The 22,537-nt window shown below is 46.1% G+C and overlaps 1 protein-coding gene across 1 annotated transcript in view; it reads right to left on the reverse strand.

Moving 5' to 3' along the window:
• Positions 1-6,381: 6,381 nt before the first annotated feature.
• The window catches only part of LOC311509729 (kinesin-like protein KIF26A), a 39,590-nt gene continuing 23,434 nt past the window's right edge, over positions 6,382-22,537 (reverse strand). Inside the window, exons 5-16 of the mRNA XM_084575152.1 lie at positions 18,416-18,608; positions 17,469-17,672; positions 16,627-16,720; positions 16,273-16,541; positions 15,491-15,674; positions 14,721-14,877; positions 13,810-13,972; positions 10,556-13,436; positions 7,603-7,793; positions 7,467-7,487; positions 7,036-7,186; positions 6,382-6,949 (exon numbers count right to left, since the gene is read on the reverse strand). Of these exons, the coding sequence (XP_084431278.1) occupies positions 6,768-6,949; positions 7,036-7,186; positions 7,467-7,487; positions 7,603-7,793; positions 10,556-13,436; positions 13,810-13,972; positions 14,721-14,877; positions 15,491-15,674; positions 16,273-16,541; positions 16,627-16,720; positions 17,469-17,672; positions 18,416-18,608 (4,690 nt within the window). The 3' untranslated portion in view covers positions 6,382-6,767. The remainder of the gene's footprint in view (positions 6,950-7,035; positions 7,187-7,466; positions 7,488-7,602; positions 7,794-10,555; positions 13,437-13,809; positions 13,973-14,720; positions 14,878-15,490; positions 15,675-16,272; positions 16,542-16,626; positions 16,721-17,468; positions 17,673-18,415; positions 18,609-22,537) is intronic.

The following is a 22,537-nucleotide window of genomic DNA, read 5'->3' on the forward strand; positions in this document are numbered from 1 at the left end:
CATTATTCATTCATTCATTCATTTATGCAGTCACTGATTCATTCATAGACACATCATTCATTCATTCATTCATTCATTCATTCATTTATGCAGTCACTGATTCATTCATAGACACATCATTCATTCATTCATTCATTCATTTATGCAGTCATTGATTCATTCATAGACACATCATTCATTCATTCATTCATTTATGCAGTCACCGATTCATTCATAGACACATCATTCATTCATTCATTCATTCATTCATTTATGCAGTCACTGATTCATTCATAGACACATCATTCATTCATTCATTCATTCATTTATGCAGTCACTGATTCATTCATTCATTCATTTATGCAGTCACCGATTCATTCATAGACACATCATTCATTCATTCACTCACTCATTCATTTATGCAGTCACTGATTCATTCATAGACACATCATTCATTCATTCATTCATTCATTTATGCAGTCACTGATTCATTCATAGACACATCATTCACTCATTCATTCATTCATTTATGCAGTCACTGATTCATTCATAGACACATCATTCATTCATTCATTCATTCATTCATTTATGCAGTCACTGATTCATTCATAGACACATCATTCATTCATTCATTCATTCATTTATGCAGTCATTGATTCATTCATAGACACATCATTCATTCATTCATTCATTCATTAATTTATGCAGTCATTGATTCATTCATAGACACATCATTCATTCATTCATTCATTCATTCATTTATGCAGTCATTGATTCATTCATAGACACATCATTCATTCATTCATTCATTCATTCATTTATGCAGTCATTGATTCATTCATAGACACATCATTCATTCATTCATTCATTCATTCATTTATGCAGTCATTGATTCATTCATAGACACATCATTCATTCATTCATTCATTCATTTATGCAGTCACTGATTCATTCATAGACACATCATTCATTCATTCATTCATTTATGCAGTCATTGATTCATTCATAGACACATCATTCACTCATTCATTCATTCATTAATTTATGCAGTCACTGATTCATTCATAGACACATCATTCATTCATTCATTCATTCATTCATTTATGCAGTCACCGATTCATTCATAGACACATCATTCATTCATTCATTCATTCATTCATTTATGCAGTCACTGATTCATTCATAGACACATCATTCATTCATTCATTCATTCATTTATGCCGTCATTGATTCATTCATTCATTCATTTATGCAGTCACTGATTCATTCATAGACACATCATTCATTCATTCATTCATCTATGCAGTCACTGATTCATTCATAGACACATCATTCATTCATTCATTCATTTATGCAGTCATTGATTCATTCATAGACACATCATTCATTCATTCATTCATTTATGCAGTCACTGATTCATTCATAGACACATCATTCATTCATTCATTCATCTATGCAGTCACTGATTCATTCATAGACACATCATTCATTCATTCATTCATTTATGCAGTCATTGATTCATTCATAGACACATCATTCATTCATTCATTCATTTATGCAGTCATTGATTCATTCATAGACACATCATTCACTCATTCATTCATTCATTCATTTATGCAGTCACTGATTCATTCATAGACACATCATTCATTCATTCATTCATTTATGCAGTCACTGATTCATTCATAGACACATCATTCATTCATTCATTCATTTATGCAGTCACTGATTCATTCATAGACACATCATTCATTCATTCATTCATTCATTCATTCATTTATGCAGTCACTGATTCATTCATAGACACATCATTCATTCATTCATTCATTCATTTATGCAGTCATTGATTCATTCATAGACACATCATTCATTCATTCATTCATTTATGCAGTCACCGATTCATTCATAGACACATCATTCATTCATTCATTCATTCATTCATTTATGCAGTCACTGATTCATTCATAGACACATCATTCATTCATTCATTCATTCATTCATTTATGCAGTCACTGATTCATTCATAGACACATCATTCATTCATTCATTCATTCATTTATGCAGTCACTGATTCATTCATAGACACATCATTCACTCATTCATTCATTCATTTATGCAGTCACTGATTCATTCATAGACACATCATTCATTCATTCATTCATTCATTTATGCAGTCATTGATTCATTCATAGACACATCATTCACTCATTCATTCATTCATTAATTTATGCAGTCACTGATTCATTCATAGACACATCATTCATTCATTCATTCATTCATTCATTTATGCAGTCACCGATTCATTCATAGACACATCATTCATTCATTCATTCATTCATTCATTTATGCAGTCACTGATTCATTCATAGACACATCATTCATTCATTCATTCATTCATTTATGCCGTCATTGATTCATTCATTCATTCATTTATGCAGTCACTGATTCATTCATAGACACATCATTCATTCATTCATTCATCTATGCAGTCACTGATTCATTCATAGACACATCATTCATTCATTCATTCATTTATGCAGTCATTGATTCATTCATAGACACATCATTCATTCATTCATTCATTTATGCAGTCACTGATTCATTCATAGACACATCATTCATTCATTCATTCATCTATGCAGTCACTGATTCATTCATAGACACATCATTCATTCATTCATTCATTTATGCAGTCATTGATTCATTCATAGACACATCATTCATTCATTCATTCATTTATGCAGTCATTGATTCATTCATAGACACATCATTCACTCATTCATTCATTCATTCATTTATGCAGTCACTGATTCATTCATAGACACATCATTCATTCATTCATTCATTCATTCATTTATGCAGTCACCGATTCATTCATAGACACATCATTCATTCATTCATTCATTCATTCATTTATGCAGTCACTGATTCATTCATAGACACATCATTCATTCATTCATTCATTTATGCCGTCATTGATTCATTCATTCATTCATTTATGCAGTCACTGATTCATTCATAGACACATCATTCACTCACTCATTCATTTATGCAGTCACTGATTCATTCATAGACACATCATTCATTCATTCATTTATTTATGCAGTCACTGATTCATTCATAGACACATCATTCATTCATTCATTCATTCATTTATGCAGTCACTGATTCATTCATAGACACATCATTCATTCATTCATTCATTCATTTATGCAGTCACTGATTCATTCATAGACACATCATTCATTCATTCATTCATTCATTTATGCAGTCACTGATTCATTCATTCATTCATTCATTCATTTATGCAGTCACTGATTCATTCATAGACACATCATTCATTCATTCATTCATTCATTTATGCAGTCACTGATTCATTCATAGACACATCATTCACTCACTCATTCATTTATGCAGTCACTGATTCATTCATAGACACATCATTCATTCATTCATTTATTTATGCAGTCACTGATTCATTCATAGACACATCATTCATTCATTCATTCATTCATTTATGCAGTCACTGATTCATTCATAGACACATCATTCATTCATTCATTCATTCATTTATGCAGTCACTGATTCATTCATAGACACATCATTCATTCATTCATTCATTCATTTATGCAGTCACTGATTCATTCATAGACACATCATTCATTCATTCATTCATTCATTTATGCAGTCACTGATTCATTCATAGACACATCATTCATTCATTCATTCATTCATTTATGCAGTCACTGATTCATTCATAGACACATCATTCATTCATTCATTCATTCATTTATGCAGTCACCGATTCATTCATTCATTCATTCATTTATGCAGTCACCGATTCATTCATTCATTCATTTATGCAGTCACTGATTCATTCATAGACACATCATTCATTCATTCATTCATTCATTTATGCAGTCACTGATTCATTCATAGACAAATCATTCATTCATTCATTCATTTATGCAGTCACTGATTCATTCATAGACACATCATTCATTCATTCATTCATTCATTTATGCAGTCACTGATTCATTCATAGACAATTCATTCATTCATTCATTCATTCATTTATGCCGTCATTGATTCATTCATAGACACATCATTCATTCATTCATTCATTCATTCATTTAGTCACTGATTCATTCATAGACACATCATTCATTCATTCATTCATTCATTTAGTCACTGATTCATTCATAGACACATCATTCATTCATTCATTCATTCATTTATGCAGTCACTGATTCATTCATTCATTCATTCATTCATTTATGCAGTCACTGATTCATTCATTCATTCATTCATTTATGCAGTCACTGATTCATTCATAGACTCATCATTCATTCACTAATTTTTCATCAACCTCATCATCATGACTCCGCCCACGGCCGCCATCTTGGCTCCAGGGTGTGTTCAGCTGATGAATGAATGAATGAATGAATGCTTCAGTCCAGGAACATGAATGGTTGAAGTTCTTTATTCAGTCTGAACTCGACTCTTTACAGCAAATAAAAACCTGTAGAAAATAGAAACGACAACACGTCTTCATGCTTTAAAAGACGTCTCCTCACGTTAAAGACGTCTCCTCACGTTTAAAAGATGTCTCCTCATGCTTTAAAGACGTCTCCTCCCGTTAAAGACGTCTCCTCACGTTTAAAAGACGTCTCCTCCCGTTAAAGATGTCTCCTCACGTTTAAAAGACGTCTCCTCACGTTAAAGACGTCTCTTCCCGTTAAAGACGTCTCCTCACGTTTAAAAGAGGTCTCCTCTCGTTAAAGACGTCTCCTCACGTTTAAAAGACATCTCTTCACGTTTAAAAGATGTCTCCTCACGTTAAAGACGTCTCTTCACGTTTAAAAGAGGTCTCCTCTCGTTAAAGACGTCTCCTCACGTTTAAAAGACATCTCTTCACGTTTAAAAGACGTCTCCTCACGTTAAAGACGTCTCTTCACGTTTAAAAGAGGTCTCCTCTCATTAAAGACGTCTCCTCACGTTTAAAAGACGTTTCTTCACGTTGTAAAAGACGTCTCCTCACGTTAAAGACGTCTCCTCACGTTTAAAAGACGTTTCTTCACGTTGTAAAAGACGTCTCCTCACGTTAAAGACGTCTCCTCACGTTTAAAAGACGTCTCCTCACGTTAAAGACGTCTCCTCACGTTTAAAAGACGTCTCCTCACGTTAAAGACGTCTCTTCCCGTTAAAGACGTCTCCTCACGTTTAAAAGACGTCTCCTCACGTTAAAGACGTCTCTTCACGTTAAAGACGTTTCCTCACGTTTAAAAGACGTCTCCTCACGTTAAAGACGTCTCCTCACGTTAAAGACGTCTCTTCCCGTTAAAGACGTCTCCTCACGTTAAAGACGTCTCTTCCCGTTAAAGACGTCTCCTCACGTTAAAGACGTCTCCTCCCGTTAAAGATGTCTCCTCACGTTTAAAAGACGTCTCCTCACGTTAGACGTCTCCTCCCGTTAAAGACGTCTCCTCACGTTTAAAAGACGTCTCCTCACGTTAAAGACGTCTCTTCCCGTTAAAGACGTCTCCTCCCGTTAAAGATGTCTCCTCACGTTTAAAAGACGTCTCCTCCCGTTAAAGACGTCTCCTCACGTTTAAAAGACGTCTCCTCACGTTAAAGACGTCTCTTCCCGTTAAAGACGTCTCCTCACGTTTAAAAGAGGTCTCCTCTCGTTAAAGACGTCTCCTCACGTTTAAAAGACATCTCTTCACGTATAAAGACGTCTCTTCACGTTTAAAGACGTCTCTTCACGTTAAGGACGTCTCTTCACATTAAAGACATCTCCTCACGTTTAAAAGACGTCTCTTCACGTTAAGGACATCTCTCTTCACGTTAAAGACGTCTCCTCACGTTTAAAAGACGTCTCTTCACGTTAAGAAGACGTCTCTTCACATTTAAAAGACATTTAAAGATGTCTCCTCACGTTTAAAAGACGTCTCCTCACGTTAAAGACGTCTCCTCACGTTTAAAAGACGTCTCCTCACGTTAAAGACGTCTCCTCACGTTAAGAAGACATCTCTTCACGTTAAGAAGACGTCTCTTCACGTTTAAAGACGCCTCTTCACGTTAAGGACGTCTCTTCACGTTAAAGACATCTCCTCACGTTTAAAAGACGTCTCTTCACGTTAAGGATGTCTCTCTTCACGTTAAAGACGTCTCCTCACGTTTAAAAGACGTCTCTTCACGTTAAGAAGACGTCTCTTCACATTTAAAAGACATTTAAAGACGTCTCCTCACGTTTAAAAGACGTCTCTTCACGTTAAAAGACGTCTCCTCTCATTTAAAAGACGTCTCTTCACGTTAAAGACGTCTCCTTGCATTTAAAAGACGTCTCCTCCCGTTGAAGACGTCTCCTCACGTTAAGAAGACATCTCTTCACGTTTAAAGACATCTCTTCACGTTAAGGACATCTCTCCTCACGTTAAGAAGACGTCTCCTCACATTTAAAAGACATTTAAAGATGTCTCCTCTCATTTAAAAGACGTCTCCTCACGTTAAGGACGTCTGTCCTCACCACGTTTAAACCTTAAACATTTTGTCTCGTCTCTCTTCGTACCAGAGTCCATTCAGAAATCTGCTGATTTTACAGCTGATCACATGACACAGTTAACCACGCCACTGCTTCCTGATTGGACGACGGCCAGGCGGTGTTTGTTTACGGTTCGTCTCCATGGCAACCAACAGATAAACAAACAGTAAGAATAAATAGAAAGGCACTGTTTATAAACAGAACAATGAATGGATGAATGGATGAAGCTGGACATGTCGTCTCACGCCTCCACCCCGTCCTGAGGCCCCTGCATGGCGGTGGTCGTCACGGCGATGTCGAAGCAGGTCTCCATCATGACGCGGGACTTGCAGATGTTGACGACGTCCTCGAGCTCCGATGTCACCTGAGACAGAACCTCCAGGTACTCCTGGGACTCCTGGTCCAGGTCCTGGTCCACATCGACTGGACGGGGGACACAGAGGAGGGGGTATGAGACAGAGTCCTCAGTCAGTGATCAATCATCCGTCCATCCGTCTATCTCTACTCACACTGTCCTCGCCATCTGTCCGTCTCCATCATCAGTCGTCTCTTTGTCTCCTCCAGCTCGTCCTTCAGCCTCTCATGTCTCACCCTCATGTCTCTGATCTGCTGCTGTCTCTTCTCCATCACCCTGAGACGTCCGTCCAAGTAGAGCAGGCCCTGAGGACAGAGGCAGAGACAGTGTCGGTGTCCACCCAGCGTCCTCTAAGCTGAGACTTCCCACTGAGTCATCTGCAGGTAAATTTAGCGTGAGGCTAATCTGGAGCTAATCTGGTGAGGACGTGTGAAGACAGAGACATTAATCCTGTCATTCATCCTGTCATCCTGTCATCCTGTCATTCATCCTGTCATCCTGTCATTAATCCTGTCATCCTGTCATTCATTCATTCATCCATTCATTCATGTGACCGATCGATAACTCGTTCACACGTTAACTCACCTTCTCAACGTCCTGGAACGGCTGCAGAGAGACAGAAGAAGAAGAGTTAATCAGACTGATGAAGATGATGATCACCTCCTCCTCCTCCTCCTTCCTCCTCCTCCTCCTCCTCCTTCCTCCTCCTCCTCCTCCTCACCTCTGACCCCGTCACCACCTCCTTCCTCCTCTGCAGTCGCTCCACGTCGTCGATCTCGTACACCTTGATCTCGAAGGCCTCCTTCAGGACGCCGCCCAGCGGAGGACGGTCCACCCACTGACCTCCGGCCTTCCTGCCCAGAGAGGAGGAGTCCGGCAGGGGGGCCGGGATCAGGCGCCGCCGCAGGAACCCTGGAGGGAGGAGGAAGGAGGCACCATGATTGACCGGGTTAACTCTGATCCTCTTATCTGAGGTCGGCTCACAGCAGGAGGAGGAGGAGGAGGAGGAGGAGGAATGATCCCAGAGTTCTAAAGAGAACTGGATCTGGATCTTAGACCTCCATCTTAGACCTCCATGTTAGACCTCCAACGTAAAGTTAAACTTTAGTTCAGTCAGATTGTCATTAGCTAGCTAGCTACGTTAGCGCTGAGTGGAGTTAGCATTTATGATGGAGCTGGATTTAAATGTTGTTAGTAACTGGTGGAGGTGGAGCAGAGTTCATCCAGAACCTGGATCCACTTCTCAACTCAGTTTGACCAATGGGATGAGGAGGAAGAGGAAGAGGAAGAGGAGGAGACTGGGCGGCCATCTTGGTTCTGCAGTCTGTGGTCAGAACAGATGTCTTTTTATCAGGGTGTTGATATGATGTCTAATCAGAGAAGTATGGGCTGGAGACAGGTCGAGGTCTAGATCCAGGTCCAGGTCTAGATCCAGGTCCAGGTCTAGATCCAGGTCCAGGTCCAGGTCCAGGTGAGTATCAGGTCTTTACCAGCCTCAGGTGACCTTCAGGTGATAAAAACCTAAACTCTCCACCAGACACGTCCTCTCGTCCAGATGTCTTTGTCTCACCTTAGTTTTTCTGTAGATTGTGTTTATATTTTATTGTTTTATGTTTATTTTTTAAGTTCATTAATGTTGAGAACCTGGTGAATGGTCTACCATCTAGATGTCCTCTGAGACATACGTCCTAAGACCGACTCAGCTCATTATTTGTTATTATCCTGAAGTTTTAACGCTGACGTCCACAAGGCCGTACGCTAACCCTGCTAGCCGTGATAGCCCTGCCAACCCTGCTAACCCTGCTAGTCCTGCTATCCCTGCTAGTCCTGCTAGCCCTGCTAGTCCTGCTAACCCTGCTAACCCTGCTAGTCCTGCTAAACCTGCTAATCCTGCTAACCCTGCTAGTCCTGCTAGTCCTGCTAAACCTGCTAGTCCTGCTAGCCTTGCTAACCCTGATAGTCCTGCTAGCCCTGCTAGTCCTGCTAGCCCTGCTAACCCTGATAGTCCTGCTAGCCCTGCTAACCCTGCTAGTCCTGCTAGTCCTGCTAGCCCTGATAGTCCTGCTAGCCCTGCTAACCCTGCTAGTCCTGCTAGTCCTGCTAGCCCTGCTAACCCTGCTAGCCTTGCTAACCCTCACTGCTTATTAAACAGAGCCGGTGACAGAGTGAGGAGGAGTGAGTGGATGTAGGTGATAATTGGAGCTGGGTATGTTCACCGGGAATAGACTTCATGAAATATTCATGAGGCAGCAACGAGCCCAGATCCACAGAGCGATGGAGGGAAGATCACACGGAGCTGCTTCCATGCGCCGCTGCATCGTCCCAGATAATGTCAGGTTTCTACGCTGATGTCAAGCTGAGAGAGGAAGGAACACCTCTTCAGTGAACTTCAGCCTCAGCCTCAGCACATAAATATGGTAATGTCTCAGTTCAGATTCTGAGAGTTTAAACCTCATTTTAAAAATAGCGTCTGGAGTTGAAGAAGTTTGAGAATTCACTCTGACATTTCTCTGCATGAGCCCACAAAGATCTGACTTAAAGGAACAAATAAAAAAAACCACTTACTGTCACACCCAGAGAATAAACTAGGTCCATGGTGTGTCCATGTGCACGCTGGTCTAAATTAAAAGTCAACATGGAACCACCAAATAAATCAGGAGAACCATCAGGTCCATGTTCCTGACCCTGGTCTCTATGGTCCCTGGTCTGTATGACCCTGGTCTCTATGGACCCTGGTCTCTATGGTCTCTGGTCTCTATGGACCCTGGTCTCTATGGACCCTGGTCTCCATGACCCTGGTTTCTGTTGTGCCTGGTCTCTATGACCCTGGTCCCTGTGATCCCTGATCCCTGTGGCCCCTGGTCTCTGTGGTTCCTGGTCTGTATGACCCTGGTCTCTATGACCCTGGTCTCTGTGACCCTGGTCTGTATGACCCTGGTCTCTATGGTCCCTGGTCTCTATGGTCCCTGGTCTGTATGACCCTGGTCTCTATGGTCCCTGGTCTCTATGGTCCCTGGTCTCTATGACCCTGGTCTCTATGGTCCCTGGTCTCTATGGACCCTGGTCTGTATGACCCTGGTCTCTATGGTCCCTGGTCTCTATGGTCCCTGGTCTGTATGACCCTGGTCTCTATGGTCCCTGGTCTCTATGGTCCCTGGTCTGTATGACCCTGGTCTCTATGGTCCCTGGTCTGTATGACCCTGGTCTCTATGGTCCCTGGTCTCTATGGTCCCTGGTCTCTATGACCCTGGTCTCTATGGACCCTGGTCTCTATGGTCCCTGGCCTCTATGGACCCTGGCCTCTATGGACCCTGGTCTCTGTGACCCTGGACTCTATGGTCCCTGGTCTCTATGGACCCTGGGGCCTGGTCTCTATGACCCTGGTCTCTGTGGTCCCTGGTCTCTATGGCCCTGGTCTCTGTGATCCCTGGTCTCTATGGACCCTGGTCTCTATGACCCTGGTCTCTATGGACCCTGGGGCCTGGTCTCTATGACCCTGGTCTCTATGACCCTGGTCTCTATGGACCCTGGGGCCTGGTCTCTATGACCCTGGTCTCTGTGGTCCCTGGTCTCTATGACCCTGGTCTCTGTGGTCCCTGGTCTCTATGACCCTGGTCTGAAGTGTGTGTGAACTCTGTGTGTCAGAACTCCACAGACGATAACGAGTTTCTCACCGTTTCCTCTCTTCTTGGGTGATTTAGAAACTCTGCTTCTGCTGGAGGACGCTCCGCTCTCACTCATGGAGTCGTGTGCTGATGAGGTGCTGTCTCGGATCATGCTCTCGTAGCCGCTGCTGCCCCCGCTGTGGTAGAACAGGGCGGTGCGTCCCATGGCGGGAGGCAGCTCCCCGCTGAGGATGCTGCTGTTGTCGCTGCCGTGTCCACTGCTGTAGCGCTGGGGCCTTCGAGGCGCCGTGATCTTGCTGTAAGGCGACGGCAGCAGCGTGTTGACTGGCGACCCACTGATGCTGCTGGTCCCGCTATCAGTGCCATCGCTTCCTGTTGCTCCCCTGCTCAGCTGCTTCCTTGGGCTTCCAGCAGCTAGCTCGCTAACCCGGCTATTAGCTGCCCTGCTAATAGCCTGCTTTGTGCCCATGATGGTCCCTCTTCCCACCTTGGGTCCTGTTCCAGAGCGAGCAGGGGACTTACCGGATGGAGGCAGGCTGGTGTTATCAGGAGGTTTCAGCCCAGAGCTTTGGTTCTTGGAGCTGCTGCTGGACAACGTTCGAACCTTCAGTCCACCAGAGGCTGCTGCTCGGGAGCCACCGCCACCTCGAACCTGCCCCAGTTTACAAGTAGTTCCAACAACTCCAGGAGAAACGTGGGAGGAAGAAGGTGAGGTGGAGGTGGAGGCTGGAACCCCGAGTGTTGGTGCTGGTCTGTTGGATCTGCTGTTCTCCTTCAACACCTCAGGTCTGGACCCAGCTAAAGTCGGACTGTCACATCTCTCCAGAGTCATAAGACTCCCAAAGAACCTGGAAGCATCAGCTCTGGCTCCTCGTGTCTTTAGACTCGAACACGTTTGGGTTGAACCCTGATCAGTTTTTAAACTGGTTACCCTGTGGCTGAATGAATCTGCTCGGAGCCTCAGGCTGACTTCCTCCTCTGAGGCTGATGTTTTAGAGAACAAGGACTTTCCAGTGTCGCTGCTGGTCTTAAAGGCACTTGGAGTCCTTGTCTTTAGTTCTTGGCTTGACTGTCTGACAGGTGGAGCCGGAGGAGAGATGTTTCCAGATCCAGACTTGGAGATCATGCTGCTTTTTTGTCCGTTTGACTTTTTTCCTAAGGATGAAAACCTCAGCGTACCGATCCCTGAGGCAGACTCATGACCCCATCTGGATTCAGACATCTGGGGGGTGGACACAGTTCCCAGAGTAGTTGCTCCTCGGGTGAGTCGTGGCAGCTTGACGAGTGTATCTCCTCTCCTGCTGCTGGACTTCTCACAACCATCCACAACCCTCTGGGCTGAAGAGGACGGTTGTGCCTTTGGAGGCCGAGGTACGCTGTTGCTGTTCCCTCCAGACTTCTTGGAGGAAACATTAGTTGCACCACTTCTCGGTGGCTTCCCTGCAGAAAGAAACTCAACCTCTCTGGGATCAAACTGAATGTTTCCCTGGAGCAAAGAGTCCTCATGTCTGCCTTCCTGTCTGCTGCAGCCCACAGCTGCAGATGAGGTAGGCTTGGTTTTCCTGGGAAGACTGGAGTGTGTGGCAGAAGCGTTCAGGGTGTTGGCTCTCAGCTTGAGAGAGTCTTTGGTTGAGTCGGGGGAGGGAGGGCACTTGGTAAGCGAGGGTTTGTTTGGGGTAGAGGGGCGACTGTCCAGCTCTGAGAAACAGACGCCGCTGTCGTTCAAGGAACTCTTCAGACCGTGCTGCAACAATGTGTGCTTATGAAATACACTGGGAGAATGATCTGTGTCCATGTTTTTAGTCCGACTCGTAGGATGACCGACTTCATCTGAGCCAGCGGACGACTGATCTCTGCCTCGTTGGGGAAACATCCTTTCCTGGCAGCCAGCGTCAGGTCCCTCAGCTCCTCGTTGAGACGTGTAAGCATCAAACTCATCGTTGATGCTGCTGATGATGCTGACTGGACGGGAGCCTCCGGGCTGCCGGGAGAAGTCACTCGGGAGGTTGGGGCGACCGTTGTCTGGGACCAGGCCGAGAGGAAGTTCCTCTATGACCGTGAACACGAGCTCGTCCTCCCCGTTCAGCTCCACAGGCTGCTGCAGAGTCACTGTGGTCCTCAGGAAATCCCCGTCCAGGCATCGTCCCAACAGAGATGCTCGGAGGTTGCTGACCTCCATGTCGTACCGGCTTGTTGCTTGTTGACTCATACCCACTGGGGGGGTCCTACTGAGACCCTGTCCATCCTGCAATGCTGTCCTGGATGTCCTGGGTAAAGACGGTGAGGCTGACGGCTTGGGTACGCCTCCTCTGAGATAGACCTTCTCTCGCACCACAGGCTCTGAGTCCTGGGAAGTGGTGGACTTAACAAAACCTGGTGGGAAAGAGGCGTTGGAAAGTTTCTCCCCGTCTGCACTCGTTCTCTTGGAGGCGTCCATGTGGCCCCCGGCTGAGGGGATCTGTTCCTGATCAGGTTTGTTTGTGCATGTTGTTGCTGTGCTTTCTGAGGATTTCCTCTCAGATTTGGGTGGAGACGTTGTGGGTTCACTAAGGGCCGCTTCGCTGCCATCGATACAGTCCAGTCTCTCCTGCAGCTCTGCAAATGTGTTGCACTTAAGGTGGTCGCCGTCAGACCTGGGGCGGTCTTTGACTCGCTTTTTGTTCAGGGAGGGAATGATGGGAACAAAGGACGGCGGGCCTTCGTTGTCGCTCAGCTCTCGGTCAGACATGGACTTCCCTCCCGGCCCGACGTAGATGACGGTGTCGCAGGAGTGTTCACTGCTGGAGGAATAGTCGGGGTCGCTGGAGAGCAGCGGGGGCCTGTCTGGGTCGAGGGCCACGGTCCGAGGGTGGAAGAGTCGAAGATGAGGAGCCCGACGGGACGGACCTTCCTCACAGGAACTGTCCCCTCCAGATGAGCTGGAAGCGTACTGCAGATAAGAGAATAACACACCAGGTCATTTCTGGAGCAATACTTCCTGTTTGTTTATGATATTAATGAATGTCATTATGAATATTGTTGGTTGTGGTCCACAGAGATCCACAGAGAGCTCAACGACTCAGGGACGTAACAAGAACCAATACAAACCCTTTTCAGTTAAAGTTTTATACATTTGATTTCCCACTGACAGTAAAGACCTGAATCTGTTCTTTTAGTGGAATAAATGAACTCCACTAAAGTTCAACGAGAGCTTTGACGGAAATAAAAATCCTTCTTGAATAACACTCATGGATGTCTGAAGCTGATAGATCTACCGGCTCCTGAAACCTACGTCAGAAATAACCTGAGAATAAAAGACGGACCTTGGACTTCTTCTTCCTGGTGCGGTGGATGCGGGCGGCCAGCTGGACCGTGGTCAGCGTCTCCATGTAGCTGGCCGGGGAGTCGGAGACGTGGGCGATCATGGTGGTTTGACAGTTGATGTTTCCCAGGGATTCGCTGAGCAGCATGGCGAGCTTGCTGTCCCTGAATAATACATCAAGAAACCCCTCGTTAGAGAGCCCCCCCACTGGATCCCAGGAACCGTTCGTTACTCCTCGCCGCCGCCTCTCATCTCACATTAATGAAGGCCGCTTTGAAGCCACGCGTGAAACTGTATGCGCTGAAATGTTCATGAAGTCTTTGAAGGACCTGGAGGAGCCCGGCAGCACAGGGATCACCCTCGACAAAACTGAAACACTGACTCTGAGTTTTATTTATAAATAAAATATAATAAATTAGGATTTAAAGACTCCTCAGACTTGATTGAACCGTTTTATGCAGATTTCTGAATCAGTGTTTACGTCAGTAGAGAAATACTGAAGAGGATGTGACCTGTGACCAGAGCTCCAGAGTCAGTAAAGAGCTTTAGATGAAGGCTTGAAGACACCAACGAGTCCCAGAGGAAACGTTGGATTTGATGATTTAAAGCTAGTGTTGTTCCCCTGGACTGAAGCAGGAAGTGGTCTCCTTTTATATGAATCTAATAACCACTGGTTCCTCCTTTACTTCTCTCTCTGGTTCCTGGTTTCATGTGTTAACAGACCAAAGGTAAAATCGCTGGTTTAGCTTTTTGAGTTTTTGTTTTTAAAAATGAAAATCAGATCAACTCTTGTTTGGTTTGATTTGGTTTTAATTTCAATGTTTAAAACCAAACTTGAAACACCAGAAAGTCCTCGGACCATCAGTCGTCATATAATTAGAGGTCCGATGGTGGAAGGGTTGGGACTCCTACCTGTAGGGGACGTGCTTGGCACCGTTGGCCAGGGCCAGGATGACGTTTCCCAGCGCCGACAGAGACAGACACTGACCTCCGCCTCCCTCTCTGGTCCGGCTGATGTCCGTCTCACAGCTGCCCAGATCCAGGAGGTGGAGACGACTTCGACCAGACACTGAGACACAGAGAGACGGATCAGGACCACCAGCAAGGATCAACACCGGGGCAGCTGAACATGGACCTCCTTTAAATCTGATAAGATGTCAATGGACTCTGGTCTGGATGAGAAATCAACATCCAGACCAAAAACTCGGCTTAAAAAAAATAGAAATAAAAGTTTTAATTAGAATTTATTAGTTAATCAGCCAGTAGTTCATCTCACCTCCAGCTCAGAGTCCAGATCAAAGTCACGTTTAATGTTTGTGGAGAACATGAAGATATAAATGTATTTATGTATTTATCCAAACATGAATTCATTTAAATACGTTCAGATCATTAATTCAGATTAACGCCGGCCTGAAACATCAGCAACATTCAGGAAGTGCTGAGCGCTGCAGGACGCACTAATGACAGGTCGACCTGCTGGAGGCAGCGTTAGCGTCTCTGCAGCTAAATGAAGCTAACTGAAGCTAATTAGCAGCTACATGTTTGGACCAGAGACTCACGGCTAGCGGTGGCTAACGTGGATGAACCTGTTCAGACTTTTAACTCATGATCATGTGACAGTATGCAGCGCTGTGATTGGACGTTTGTGGTTGGCCTCGTACAGAACGACCCCGGACACTGACCGGCTGCCTTGCTGCTCTTGTCCAGCCTCTCCTGGTAGAGGTGCAGCGTAAACAGGAAGTGCGAGTTCCTCCGGGCCTCCTGGTCGTCCGGCGTCCGGCTGCTCCTCCTCGCTGCCAAGGCGGCGTCCAGGAAAAACGCCGCTCGCTCAGCGGTGCTCGCCCGAAGCTCCGTCTGGTTCTGAAGCTGATGGAGAGAGAGGAATGGGCTAAAATTCCTCCAAGCTGCTGTAGACCACTGATCAGCTGTTACCAGAAACATTTAGTTACAAGGAGGTCACAGCAGATACTGGACACAAGGAGGAACTGAAGGACTGTCACCATCATGTATTTACGTTCACAGTCTGTATGTATGTGACATTTGATGCTGTCAGCTGTCATTCATTGAATAACTGAAGCTAATTGTTCACATGTTGCTGTGACATCCTGATTTTGTGTAATTAAGCTGAAATGAAACTTAACTTAAAAAAGTTAAAGTAGGAGAGACGGAGGTTTGATAGAGAACAGAAGGAGAATTAAAGTGGGAGCAGATTAAAGGAGGAGGACAGGAGGAGTCTGGGGAGATAAAACCCTGAATAAGAAGAAGGGAGGTCAGGACTAATTGGACGGCTGTGGACTGTGATGAAGTCCCCGTGGTGAAGAGGAGGTCAGGGAGGAGGAAGAAAAACCAGGAGCAATACTCGAATGTCCCAGAAATATTATTTTAGTTTGAAAGTCTGATCAGTTCTACTTCCGTCTCACTGAGCTGAATTGAAACGGGACAGATTCAACAGATCATTCTCTACCTGGGATCCACAGATGGGATCTTCTCTCAGGGACACCGGGGGTCCCGGGGCCTCCTGGTGGCCCCCAGCTGAGGAGGACAGTTCAGCCAGGAGGTCGGTGAGCGTCTCCTCGCGGCCGGAGATCTCCACGGCCGACACTCGGACGGAGAAACGAGCGGCGGCCTTTTCTCTGCGTTCCTCGATCACCTTAAAGAGCCAGGAGACGGCCGTCGGAGCCACGCCCAGACTCTGGGTGGAGCAGTCCCGACCGATCATGGTGTAGGTTTTACCTGGGATGGGGGGGCGGAGCCAACATATCAGCGCTGTGACTTGTCAGAATGAAGGCGTGAGGGTGGTGGTGAGTTGTGTGGTTACCCAGGTTGGCGTGTCCGAAGCAGAAGATGCAGCCGTCGGCTCCGTTCACCACCGACTGGATGACCTCCGCCACCGTCCCCGAGCAAACCTCAGCCTATCAGGAGAGAGCCAGTCAGGATCCACCAATCACAGCACAGCACGGGACACACACTGTCCTCAGGTAGAGTCGTACATATACGAATCCAGAGACATAGGCAAGATCAACAAATACAACGTCTGTTTGACTAGCATGTAGCTTAGCTTAGCTTAGCCTAGCTTAGCTTAGCTTAGCCTAGCTTAGCCACCATGGACAGTATTTACACATTAATACGATGCAGCATGTTTCAGGTTCTAATGATCATCATAGAACCAGATGATGTCTCCTCCAGCTCCACAATGATCAGACAACCAGGAAGTTAAATGAGACAACCAGGAAGTTAAATCAGACAACCAGGAAGTTAAATGAGACAAACAGGAAGTTAAATGAGACAACCAGGAAGTTAAATGAGACAACCAGGAAGTTAAATGAGACAACCAGGAAGTGAAATCAGACAAACAGGAAGTTAAATGAGACAAACAGGAAGTTAAATGAGACAACCAGGAAGTTAAATGAGACAACCAGGAAGTTAAATCAGACAACCAGGAAGTTAAATGAGACAAACAGGAAGTTAAATGAGACAACCAGGAAGTTAAATCAGACAACCAGGAAGTTAAATCAGACAACCAGGAAGTGAAATCAGACAAACAGGAAGTTAAATCAGACAACCAGGAAGTTAAATCAGACAACCAGGAGGAGGTCTCAGGCTCAGTGTGTTGTTCCAAATCTCGTCCTGGTTTTGTTTTGTCCTCTCTTGATGTCTCACCTGGGAGGTGTCCTGTGAGAAGACAGCGTCGAAGGTGAAGGTCTTCGGAGCCGAGGATCGTCTCTGAGCGGCGGCGGCGGCGAGTCCAACGGTCGACGTCTCGCTCAGAGTTAGCTGCTTCTTTCTGCTGTCCACCCTTAGGAAGGACATGGACTCTGAGGACTCGCTGCTCTGGACCGAACAGATCCGGACCATCACTCTGACCTGCACGCAGACAGGAAGTTACATCAGACAGACAGGAAATTACATCGGACAGACAGGAAGTTACATCAGACAGACAGGAAGTCCACAGTAAATGAGGACCAGTGTCCTACAGTCAGAGCTGTGGTCCATCCTCTGGTCTCAGCCTTATTTAAGGACACCACATGTCCTTAATGGGACGCTCTGATCAAGTCTTCACCTCTGACCTCTGACCTCTGACCTGCAGCCGTCGTCTCAGAGGTCACGTTTACAGCCAGACAGAGTTTACATTGTAGGTGCTCACTGAGCATGCTCAGCTGTTAAACCAGCTGCTGTTACCACGGTAACCAGGTGAGTCTTTTTCTCTTTTGTTCCTGAAGCTCTCTCGCCCAGAGAGAGAGAACAGACGTCTTTTAATTTACTGGACTCATTAACAGCTGGACTCGTTGACTCGTTAACAGCTGGACTCGTTAACAGCTGGACTCGTTGACTCGTTAACAGCTGGACTCGTTGACTCGTTAACAGCTGGACTCGTTGACTCGTTAACAGCTGGACTCGTTAACAGCTGGACTCGTTGACTCGTTAACAGCTGCTGGTTCAGAGATCTGACTTTTTATTTCTTTTCAGTTTCCATAATTAAAGTCAGTTCAGTTAGAAGATGAATGAATGAATGAATGAATGAATGAGATCATTTAAATACACTAAAACTTTTAAACTTTTAACAAGGTGCAGGAAACAAAGCCCCGCCCCCCCAGGTGGCACCTTACCTTCCCCATCCCTGGCGTGTCCTTGACCTTTGACCCGGCCCGGAGGAGGCATGGCGGGACGGCCGGCGGGGAGAGCTGCAGGGCTCCGCTGAAGCCCCCCGTATACAGCAGGGGCCCCGGGGCCTCATCTGGGGGGGAGGGGGGCTCTGGCTGGGACTTCTTGCTACGGGACAGACTGAGCTTCTGAGCCGCCCTGAAGATAGAAAAAAAAAAGACTCCGATTCTTTAACACGAAGAAGAAAATCAGAGACACGAAGAACCTCCAATGACAGAGAGAAGAAGAAGAAGGAGAAGAAGAAGAGCTCTGAGGATTTATTGGTGGAGACTCAGATCATTAGAAGAGAAAAGTCTCCATCCAATCAGTCAGAGGGTCTCTAACGTGACCCGGGACTCACTGTGTGTTCACACCACCAACGTGGCCCAGACCACCTCCACATGTGGACTGACCCCAGATCAGTGTTCACACCTGGACATGTTTAACCTGGACACTAGAGACCAGATCAGTGTTCACACCTGGACCTGTTTAACCTGGACTCTAGAGACCAGATCAGTGTTCACACCTGGACCTGTTTAACCTGGACTCTAGAGACCAGATCAGTGTTCACACCTGGACCTGTTTAACCTGGACTCTAGAGACCAGATCAGTGTTCACACCTGGACCTGTTTAACCTGGACACTAGAGACCAGATCAGTGTTCACACCTGGACCTGTTTAACCTGGACACTAGAGACCAGATCAGTGTTCACACCTGGACCTGTTTAACCTGGACTCTAGAGACCAGATCAGTGTTCACACCTGGATCTGTTTAACCTGGACACTGGAGACCAGATCAGTGTTCACACCTGGACCTGTTTAACGTGGACTGTAGAGACCAGATCAGTGTTCACACCTGGACCTGTTTAACCTGGACTCTAGAGACCAGATCAGTGTTCACACCTGGACCTGTTTAACCTGGACTCTAGAGACCAGATCAGTCAGGGTGTTAATAATGAACTGATTTAAGCTCCATAATTCTTCTCCTGCCTCTACGAGTCTCACTACCCTCCTGTGTGAGGTTAGAACCTGTTAGAACCTGTTAGAACCTGATAGAACCTGATGGATTCTGTCTCCAGTCGGTCTCAGACTAAGTGTTGGAGAAGCTGTGAACCTACTCACTGATCCTTCTGGTCCATTATCTGCTCAGAGGTCCGGTCCAAACGTCTCCACCATGAAGAGAGAGGACTCTGTGGTCCATCAGATGAAGAAGCGTCCTCCTCACCATCCCGACCTTTACTCAGATGATTTCTTTCTTGATTTCCTGGATTGAAGAAGTTTGACCAACGTCCTCAGAGAATCCATTTAAACTCAGCCTGCTCCGGTCCTGATGGAATCTAAACCAGATGACTCCAACAGGTTTCATGACTTCATCCTCCTCATCCTCCTCATCCTCCTCATCCCTCCGTCCTTCACAAACTTTCAGTCTTCCTCTTTGAGTTTCTCCAGATTCACATTTAGTTCATGTACTCATCCGTTCATCCCTCCATCCCTGTAGCACACCTCCACCTCCATCTGTTCTCCGTCCATCGTCGGCTTCCTCTCCTCCTCTTCCTCTTTTCCTCTATAACTCAACCCTTCCTTTCATCCTCCTCATCGCGTCTCTTTTCTGTTTTACTTCTGTTTCTCTCAGACGTTCATTCTCTCCTCTGCTCAGTCTGTTCCTGCAGTATCGCAATGCTGCTGCTCTCCACCCTCCTCCTCCTCTTCCTCTAACTCCAGGAGCAAGAGAGAGGGAGAGAGAGAGAGAGAGAGAGAGAGAGAGGAAGAGAGAGAGGGGGATGAAAGGAATCGGCAGCAGAGGAGGAGGAGGACTAAAGGACGGAGACAAGAGGAGGAAATAAACGAGTGAATGAAGAGCGACTGGATTCCTGCTTCTCACTGCTGTTGTTGCCGGGAAACACTGGCAATGTTCCAGCCTCCTCCCTCCTCCTCCCCCCTCCTCCCTCTTCCTCCCTCCTCCTCCTCCTCCCTCTTCCTCCCTCCTCCTCCTCCTCCCTCTTCCTCCCTCCTCCTCCCTCCTCCTTCTCCCTCCCTCTCTTGTTTCACAGCTCCACCTCCTCAACATAGCAGCCGTGAAAACACTCGACATGCTTCATGAATAAATGATGAGAGGAAACACACACCCCCGACTGGACGTCAGAGACCAGACCTCACCTCTAATTAACATTAATTAACATTAATTAAAATAAAGCAACATGAATTAACATGAATTCTGACTGATCTGGTCTCCAGAGTCCAGGTTAAACAGGTCCAGGTGTGAACGCTGATCTGGTCTCTAGAGTCCAGGTTAAACGGGTCCAGGTGTGAACGCTGATCTGGTCTCTAGAGTCCAGGTTAAACGGGTCCAGGTGTGAACGCTGATCTGGTCTCTAGTGTCCAGGTTAAACGGGTCCAGGTGTGAACGCTGATCTGGTCTCTAGTGTCCAGGTTAAACAGGTCCAGGTGTGAACACTGATCTGGTCTCTAGAGTCCAGGTTAAACAGGTCCAGGTGTGAACACTGATCTGGTCACTAGTGTCCAGGTTAAACAGGTCCAGGTGTGAACACTGATCTGGTCTCTAGAGTCCAGGTTAAACAGGTCCAGGTGTGAACACTGATCTGGTCTCTAGAGTCCAGGTTAAACAGGTCCAGGTGTGAACACTGATCTGGTCTCTAGAGTCCAGGTTAAACGGGTCCAGGTGTGAACGCTGATCTGGTCTCTAGAGTCCAGGTTAAACGGGTCCAGGTGTGAACGCTGATCTGGTCTCTAGTGTCCAGGTTAAACGGGTCCAGGTGTGAACGCTGATCTGGTCTCTAGTGTCCAGGTTAAACGGGTCCAGGTGTGAACGCTGATCTGGTCTCTAGAGTCCAGGTTAAACAGGTCCAGGTGTGAACACTGATCTGGTCTCTAGAGTCCAGGTTAAACAGGTCAAGGTGTGAACACTGATCTGGTCACTAGTGTCCAGGTTAAACAGGTCCAGGTGTGAACACTGATCTGGTCTCTAGAGTCCAGGTTAAACAGGTCCAGGTGTGAACACTGATCTGGTCTCTAGAGTCCAGGTTAAACAGGTCCAGGTGTGAACACTGATCTGGTCTCTAGAGTCCAGGTTAAACAGGTCCAGGTGTGAACACTGATCTGGCCTCTAGAGTCCAGGTTAAACAGGTCCAGGTGTGAACACTGATCTGGTCTCTAGAGTCCAGGTTAAACAGGTCCAGGTGTGAACACTGATCTGGTCTCTAGAGTCCAGGTGTGAACACTGATCTGGTGTCAGTCCACATGTGGAGGTGGTCTGGGACACATGTGACCTCCTTCCTTTGGTAGTGTGAACACACAATGAGTCCTGGGTCACATTAAAGACCACCTACTCAACAGGGCTGATCTGAGGAAGAGGAGTTTAACTCATTCATTCAACCACTAGTAGAAATGATCACATGAATCAGTGATGTCTGTTCATTAGTAATGAGAGCCTTTTAAAAGATTCTGGATGACGTTTCTGGGTGGAGAGTTTGTGGAGTCCTGGTGGTGACTCAACTTGTCTCTGTCGATGTATCAGAGTCAGAATCCTACGTTGACATGAATGAGGGACAGAAACGATATCAGCTACATTAACAGATGTAAGACGTAGATTAATAATCGCAGATTAATGAGGTGAGTTCCTGATTGTCGGTAAAGCTCAGGTTTTATCTTCCACTCAGACACACGTCAGCATCGTCAGTAAGTTTGATTGAAAAAGGACAGAACATTTTTAATCTGCTCTGGATTCTGAGATATTTGTGTATTCTGTCTGTTTTTATGGGCCCGTCCCGCTGGTGGACAACAGAGAACCAGAGGGACGTGGACAAAGCAGCTCTAAAAGGAAGGACGGGTCAAACATTTTAATCTCGTCTGCGTGGACCGGACGTGAATGGGAGGTGAGGGAGTGTCCATCAGCGTCTTCAGGCTGAAGGCTGGACATAACAGTTCCAGGTTAGTGTCTCAGCAGACTCTCTGGATGTGGGTCACTTTATTTCTGGGCTCTGCAGCCGAGGGGTGATGATGAACCAGGGCTGGTTCTCCAGACCCTCAGGCTCTGTCTCAGCTACGTCTTCTGCTTTTAGACAGAAAACA

This window comes from Chelon labrosus, assembly GCF_963514085.1.
Source record: "Chelon labrosus genome assembly, contig: SCAFFOLD_133, whole genome shotgun sequence".
NCBI lineage: Eukaryota > Metazoa > Chordata > Actinopteri > Mugiliformes > Mugilidae > Chelon > Chelon labrosus.